The sequence below is a fragment of the Boleophthalmus pectinirostris genome, unplaced genomic scaffold, assembly GCF_026225935.1.
Source record: "Boleophthalmus pectinirostris isolate CB_2022bp ecotype Guang Dong unplaced genomic scaffold, ASM2622593v1 HiC_scaffold_217, whole genome shotgun sequence".
Classification (NCBI taxonomy): Eukaryota; Metazoa; Chordata; class Actinopteri; order Gobiiformes; family Gobiidae; genus Boleophthalmus; species Boleophthalmus pectinirostris.
This window is the reverse complement of record NW_026571185.1, coordinates 42103-50000: the sequence shown is the minus strand read 5'-3', so window position 1 is coordinate 50000 and position 7898 is coordinate 42103. Positions and strand designations below refer to the sequence as shown.

Genomic DNA, 7898 nt, shown 5'->3' with positions numbered 1-7898 from the left:
TTAATGATTAATCGATAATCGATCATTAATTCTTCCAACGATCGATTAAGAACATTTCATCGAATGCCCATACCTAATTGTAACCTATTATTGTCTAGTATAAGTATATTTTTCTCCAAATCACACCTTAATTGTAATCATATTGAAATGTGAGATACCCATATACCTCCACCTGTATTATTTCAGTAGTTCAGTGCAAAGAGACCTCAAAAACCATTAACCCACGTAGGCCATGGTGTGCTATCATTCTTCTCAATGGCTGCCCAAAGCTGCTTGATTTGGTATTCAAAATGTCTTTATTGTCTCCTGGATTTACATGGTGGAAGCAGAAGTAATAAGGCCCAGTGTACTTTCCCTGTGAGCTGTATTCAGGCAATACCATTGGACTTTGATTGAACCTACCACGCGCTGCTCCATCTGTTTTTCTCTTTCCTGTTACACCCCATTCCAGGACTATGACAAGTAAAAAACAGTGCTTTTAGTCTCTTTAACGTCATGGCTAGCCCTGAATGATTTGCACTGTGTCTCCTAAGATCCACTATCAATAAACCATTTCTCCTGTTTTATGTCTCTTGGTGCTTTCAGACTGGACACAACGCTCATAGACTTTAGTGATATGAAGTGTCAACGTGGAGACCTCAGCTTCATTTTCAATGGCAACGCGATCCCCTCAGAGTCTTTTGTGGTGCTGGACAATGAGCAGAAGGTTTACCAGCGAATACACCACGAGGTTTGTGTGAAAACAAAGGTCAAATACTCAGCCAAGTCAACTACCACCTGAAATTTAATTTTAATAATTTTTCAACAGTATTTGCAGCAGAATTCAGTCTAATCTTAATAGCATTTTATGTAGAAAGATTAAACACAAACGTAAGGTGCAAAACTTAGTATTTCTGATCTCACCCAATTGTCTCCATGGGGATGTTACTGCTTTGACTGAGATGTTTCACAGAATGACATTAAACCTGTCGACCTCCTTGGAGGCAAATGGGCGATGCCATTAAGCTAAGTTACAGGTAATATCTATGGAGAGGTGACCACACATTAAAAGCTTTTGTGATTTTATTATTTATTTGCTGTTATTTGAATAAAGATTCCAGGCGAATCAACAACAACTCCACAGAAACCAGAGCCTGTGTACCTGTTGTGTTTTGTTCTCTTTATGTATAATACTCAACTAACTTCAAGACTTGTCAGATAATTTTGGTTTTTTTTGGACATTTGACATGCTTCTTTACCACTAGATACTTTTCATTACTGTCAGATCAATCCTCTTACCTGTACTTTAAGGTTTACAGTATCTACAGCCCTCTACTACTTAAGAAACCAAAGGGCACTTGTAGCAGCTATCAAACATCTGATTGAATTTACTGTACACGTCTCAACTTAATGTGCTTAACCTTATTCAATTTCTGTTGCATGTATTTTTCAGGAGTCCGAAATGGAAACTGAGGAAGAGGTAGACATTTTGATGAGCAGTGACGTTTACTCTGCCACACTGTCTACCAAGTCAATCACATTTTCCAGAGCACAAACCGGATGGCTCTTTAGAGAAGATAAGACGGTGAGTTTGGGTTTCAGAACAGTTTTTGTTGCCACCCTAAACTTTTGAACCATTGATACTTTGCAGCAGATGTCATCAACATTCCCTGGGGGTGTGATGCTAACTGGCTTTAATCTGTGCTTTATTTAACACAATCTGACCATAAAGAACTGACTTGGACTGGAACTACAATGTACATAAATTAGCCAGCAGTTTTTCAGTTACTCACACTCATTATTTGTGTTGACAATCAGACTCCTAAATAAGACCATGAATATTTATATTGATCACAGGCTCCTGAAAATGTGTTGTTTAAATCCATTTCAGACTAACTTAAACATTTGACAGTGTTTGTGTGTGCATTGGGTAACCATGGTAACTCCTAAACATTCCACAATTAGAGATACATGTAGAACATCCCCAGCCTGATGTCACTGCAAAGTATCAATTCTGTCTGTGTCTCATGGGGAAATTTCTGGAATCTAAAGTCCCAGACAGAAAGGTAAGGAATTTGCCATATCCTCTGACAAATGAAAAAGTAAGTCCCCAGATGTGTATGGTATGTTTTTACTGTGGCTTGTTTTGTTTAATAAATTTTTTTTTTTTTTTTTTTTGTAATGTTGATTTTTTATTTTTGCACAAACAGATCATCACAATTAAAGGTGCACTTTGTCTGTTTTTTTACTGGAGGGTCCATCACCTGCTTGTCCCATTAAAAAATGTTATTGCCTTGACTAATGTTTGTGCCATTAGTTCAATTACATGCGTTTTTATTGCTGAAAATGACTTGTCTCCATGAAAACGGTTGCGTTTTATGCCATTTTGTGGAAAATTTCAGGCGAAACTGCAGTATCTCCATGGAGACTATAAGGTTTCGGACCTTTAAATTACATAGTGCCCCTTATACACATGGATCAGACCCACAGTTTAATAGAAACTGTTGGGTGTAGCTGTTCACGCTGGCTTGCCCCATGATGGAATTGAATTTAAAATAGAGTGAACTAGATTGGACTGTGCAATGACTTACTTATTGTAGCGTCTGTCTTTTCTGTAGGAACGTGTAGGAAACTTTTTGGCAGATTTCTACTCTGTTAACGGACTGGTGCTGGAGTCCCGCAAGAGAAGAGAACATCTGAGCGAGGAGGACATCCTGAGGAACAAAGCCATCATGGAGAGCCTGAGTAAAGGGGGAAATCTCATCGAGCAGAACTTTGAGGTAGACCCCGCTCTCATTTGTACTTTTCCATTGATAATTTAGGACCAGACATATATTAGTGCAGATCCTAAAACCAGATTATGTGACTTAAAGGTGCACTTGAGGTGAACCTAATTACTTACGGGCTACCTGCTAATCTCTATGGAGATGTTATTGCTTGTACTGGAATGTCCCACTGTATGGCATTAAAAGTGTCTATTACAGGTGTTTGATTGTTTATAAAGATTATATTCTTATAGTGAGTGGGTTTGCCTCTCCATAGACCTGACCTGTAACTAGGCATCACCTGCTTGTATTGCTATACTGTTGAAAATTCCAGGCAAAGCAATAAGAACTCCACAGATGCAAAAAGGAACACGATGTCTATCAAGTTAATCTAATCAGGGAAAACAAATGTCTTTACATATATGCTTGTCAGTACAGTATCTGATGTGTATGAATTAGAAGCACAAGCAACAGTCACATTAAGTCTCATTAAGTCGCCATGATATAAACTCTGAAGGTTATCTGATTGTTTTCTTTTCTTTTTGTTTGTTCATCGTATGACACCAGGTCAGTATTGCCTCCTTTGCAATAAGATAAAATTCAAGCTCTGCATTTTTGAGCATCAGCCAAATCAGTTCTTTACGGTCAGATTAATAAAGTTTATATTAAAGTCTAACTTGAGTAACAGCGCTTCAGACAGAGCAGTGCCTACAGTTAGCATCACACCCCCGGAGAATGTTGATGACATCAACTGCAAAGTATCAGTAATAGCTGCACTGGTATATCTATATATCTACAGCCCAACCTCCAGTCCAGTCCTGAAACTGTCCTGTCTCGGTGGAATCTTGGGGTAGGATGTCCCATTCAAATCAGACCTCACAGTTATTATGGCTGCTTAAATGGCATGGACATTTATCAACACATTACTATTTTCTCTATGTACGTCTTTGATCTTTGCTTATGCAGCTCACTCTGCCGCTGCCCACATCACTTTGTTTGTGAAACAGCCTCAACACTGCCATCATGTGGTGACAGACACAGCTACACTTTCTCACTGAGGACTCTCCTCCACAGCAGAATGTTTCTAGTGTCTGAACACAAAGCACAAAGCCACTCTCACTGAAGCCTCTCAACTCCACTGGACTTTATTGTTGTCTTTTTTGTTGTTGGCATTGTTTTTGTCCTTTTGTGCCCTTTGCTTTTGCTGTAAATGAACATTTGTATTTGGTGTTAAAGAAGTCGTCTTTGTTGAAAAATGAAGTCCACTAGAGCTTGTGTTTTCAGAATAATTGGAACTGGTCAGCTATTAAAATAATCATAATTAAAATCATTGTTAGATGCAGCCCTAAAGTCCACTAGGGAGAGGCACAGTAGCTTTAGCCTGGATGTGTTTACCTCGGACTGGCTTAGCTCTGAATCTGTGGACACTTTCAAACAGGGCTTCCAAAATTGATGGCACGACTGAAACTCAAAGCTGACGGTGCTGTGGAATGATGGAGGGGCAGGGGGTGCGAGGGGGGCATACCAGGGCTGTGTTTTCTGTCTGGACCACAACAGCAAAGAGTGAGAGAGTCCCAAACATGTCTGTGAAGGCAGCCCAGAGGCGAGGTTCAAAACAGGGCTGTGTGTGCGTCTCCAGAAAGTGCTATGGAGCTCAACAGTGACCCCTGGTTTCCAAAGTAAATTTCAAATTTTTCCCATAAACTTTCTGGGAAAAAATGCATATTAAAAGTTTGTAAGTGCTCAGGCTCAGGGCTAATCAGCTACATGGTAACTAATGACCATAAAACCGATCTGTTTCTGAAACTTTGTAAACCGCAGAGTTATTAAAGTATTTTGCATCTTTAGTTTCAAATGTGCTTTTTGAACTTGAAACATCTGCATCATGGATATTAGTTACCACATAGCTGATTACCCTCTGTGATACCTTTTAACTCTTAATATTTGAATTTTTCGAAAAATTCTATGGGAAAAGTTAATGGAAAATTGACTTCCGTAACCAGAGCGGACGGTCACTGTTGAGCTCCAATTGTTTGAGTTGAAGAGCTCTGTGGTTCAAGTATGCCTCTACACTTTTCCGTTGGTTTCTGTCCTAGTTGCTTTATTTATCGCAGCAAAAAGCAAGGTCAGTCAGTTCATGTCCATTTTAGACAGTCAGTTATTTTAAGGGCAGTTTATCCTCCAGCTGGAATTATACCTTCACTATTAAGCAGGCCTGTTATGATAATTTAAAAGTATGTGATTGCTATAGAAAATATTACAATAAACTGTAATGTTGAAACTACTTTATGTCACTGATGCAATAACCCCAAAGTAAAGCAGGAAAATATCAATTAATCTTTTTAAAATTAACAATATCTTGCAATAAATCAGTAGCACTTAGAAACATCACTTTATTAATAAGTAATGGATATTAATTAATCAACTTTCTACAGTTCAAATGTTAATGAACAAGGAAAAAAAAAACATTGTGACAGGCCTAATATTCAGAACTAATACTCATAATTGTGGATTTCAGTTAATCAAGTAAAAAGGCATATTATATGAACATGAACTCGAATAATAATTTAATAAGATCTTCTTTTTCATCATTGTGAAGTTATGTGATCCACTTTAGTGTGTTATGTATGAGCAGGTGTTTGTGTTTTTGGTGAACTGACCCCCTCTAGTGGTGTTCTTTTTACTTTACTTTCCATTTTAAATTCAAGATATGGGCAGGCTTTACCTTTTCAACTTTTAACATGATTTGCAGCCAACAAGAAGGCAATCTTTAACCCCTCCAACACCCAACACTATATCTTGGGAGGAATACATCACAGCTGATAACGGAAAGTAAGTGACACACAGCAGTGATTTATGTGTTGGGTTGTCATGGTAATAATGCATTCTCTTTATTTTATTGCTAATTTAGAGCTCCTCATCTTGGAAGAGAGCTTGTCTGCAAAGAAAGTAAGAAGAACTTTAAAGCTACAATAGCAATGAGTCAAGACTTCCCACTGGGCATTGAATCGTAAGTATTTGGATTTTTTTTATTGTTTTATTTGGTTTAGTTAATTTATGTAACAGAACAAATCTTACAAAGACACATAACAGGGAGAAAAAGGAAGTAAGGTATAAAGGAACAGTTGGGAGAGAAATACACAAAAGCTATTCACACACTTGCCTTTTTATGAATCTTCAGCCATATAACCTTTGCAACTTTGAAATAAAATGTTATTTCTTATTCTCGATTTAGCTTTTGTTTTACAGCATCTGTAGGTGTGAAACGAGAGCTTCTATTGAAGTTCAGTCCAAATGTGTGGTGGTGTTTGGTTGATGTAGTTCCTCCAGATGAGATGCTGTAATGCTCTTTATGGGTTCCTCTGCTGCAGGTTATTAAATGTCCTGGAAGTGATTGCACCGTTCAAGCACTTTAATAAACTCAGGGAGTTTGTTCAGATGAAGCTCCCTCCAGGCTTCCCAGTCAAGCTTGGTAAGTCAACAATGAAACAATTTTATTAAAATGGTAAGAAGAAAAATAATTAAAACAATATGTAACTTTTCCTTTCAGACATCCCTGTTTTCCCTACAATCACAGCCACAGTCACATTTCAGGAGTTTCGCTATGATGAGTTTGAGCCATCTATTTTTACCATTCCCGAGGAATACAAAGAAGACCCTAGTCGCTTTCCTGACCTTTAACTTTGGATCAAAGTAGCACGTACAGAGGGCAGTTCTTTTACTTAAAAATAATTCTAAATAAGGAAAGACAATGAAGCATTAATAAGTATGAACTTTTTAACCACTTGGGCCTGTGAAACAAAAACTCAACATTCAAATGTGAAGAGTTGAGTTTCTCCAAAGCCCATGCAGTCCTGTGTCTGAGTTGCTAAGGGCATTGAAAATCTCTATTTGACCGCAGTTGTGCCGTGTAAATGTTCACTGGGCAAAGATGAGCAGTGAGTCGATGCTATGTATGTAAGTTTGTTTGTATTGTTCATAAAGGGATTGTAATTAAGTGACTATAGTCAATCACTGATGTGTATGAGGGAGGGATTCCACTTCTATAGTTTTCAGCTTGAGGATATTATAGGACATTGCTATAGATCACATTTGGGGTTTGGCAGAAAAACAGAACAAAATTATCTTTTTTCAGGTTTAAAAAGAATGGGGTTTAATTTATAATTTTATTTTATTATCTCCTGAACGTTAGTGATGTTCCAAAGATGTGTCAGCTTTTTCTATGCTGACTGATACTACTTCAGTGAAGTAGATGCTTCATAGATGAAAAGTTAACTTCACAAAATCACAAATTCATTGTATTAAAATGGAGTTGACAGGGCATATAGTGCCTGGACTCTTTATGATGCACTATGGACTCTTCTGTAGTACTGAATTTTATATTGTTCGTCAGTTCAGCCAATGTTGGTAATGCTTCAGATCAATGGTAACAAAGTTCCTAAAGTCCAGCGGTAAAAACAGACCTGCAACTGTAATACATTTGCAGATCTCATTGAGGTTTGCATCCTTTTTTATTTTACAAAAAACTGATCTGCACACAGTATGTAAATACAGTACATATTTTGTGAGAGATACCTTGTCTCATGTTTTATTTTATTTTTTTGAGGGAAAATATGGATTTCTGTGTAGGTTGTTTACTTAAATTAGTGAGCTGTTGCTATTTTGTACATACTTGTATTGTTTTCACAATGTTTTTTTTTTCCTTTGTTTGAAAACTTTTAATGTGTGGGTGCAACGTATTTACAGTAATGTAAAAAGCACAAAGAAATGTCCATTTTAAATCTAAGATAACATTGGATCTACTGTGTCCTTACATCTGCTGCTATGGCTTTTGAGCCTCACTGTGTGGATACAATGTTCCTCTTCAGATGCTCCTTTGGTCTTTTTTAAACTAAAGGCACAACTACAAAGAACAAGGTATTAAATTACTGACATTTGATCGGTTTCTCCTCTGTTTATTTTTTGTCTGTTCTGACCCAGATATTGGGTATGTGCCTACACACTAAAAATTGTTTGAAATTTACTCTAGAATGAGTCACCATCCATGTCAATTGTACAGCAAAACTGTAAAAGTCTGCTACACTATTTTTATATATAATACTAAAAATAAAACCCTACATTCAACATTGAGTCAGTTGTCACTGTTTAAAAAAA

The 7898-nt window shown here is 37.2% G+C and overlaps 1 protein-coding gene across 1 annotated transcript; it reads left to right on the top strand.

Annotated features, from left to right (window-relative positions):
* Positions 1–51: 51 nt before the first annotated feature.
* Positions 52–7868, top strand: LOC129410245 (ankyrin repeat domain-containing protein 13C-A). Its single transcript, XM_055157718.1, has 7 exons — positions 52–730; positions 1433–1564; positions 2598–2759; positions 5497–5576; positions 5656–5754; positions 6116–6216; positions 6295–7868. The coding sequence occupies exons 1-7, from the start codon at positions 566–568 to the stop codon at positions 6423–6425; spliced, it is 870 nt and encodes a 289-aa protein (XP_055013693.1). The 5' UTR covers positions 52–565; the 3' UTR covers positions 6426–7868.
* The last annotated feature ends 30 nt before the right edge of the window (positions 7869–7898 follow it).

Coding starts and splice junctions, on each gene's coding strand:
- LOC129410245 (XM_055157718.1), top strand. CDS start 566: ATGTCTCTTGGTGCTTTCAGACTGGACACAACGCTCATAGACTTTAGT. Junction 2,760..5,496: donor TCATCGAGCAGAACTTTGAG/GTAGACCCCGCT, acceptor CATGATTTGCAG/CCAACAAGAAGGCAATCTTT. Junction 6,217..6,294: donor AGGCTTCCCAGTCAAGCTTG/GTAAGTCAACAA, acceptor TTTTCCTTTCAG/ACATCCCTGTTTTCCCTACA.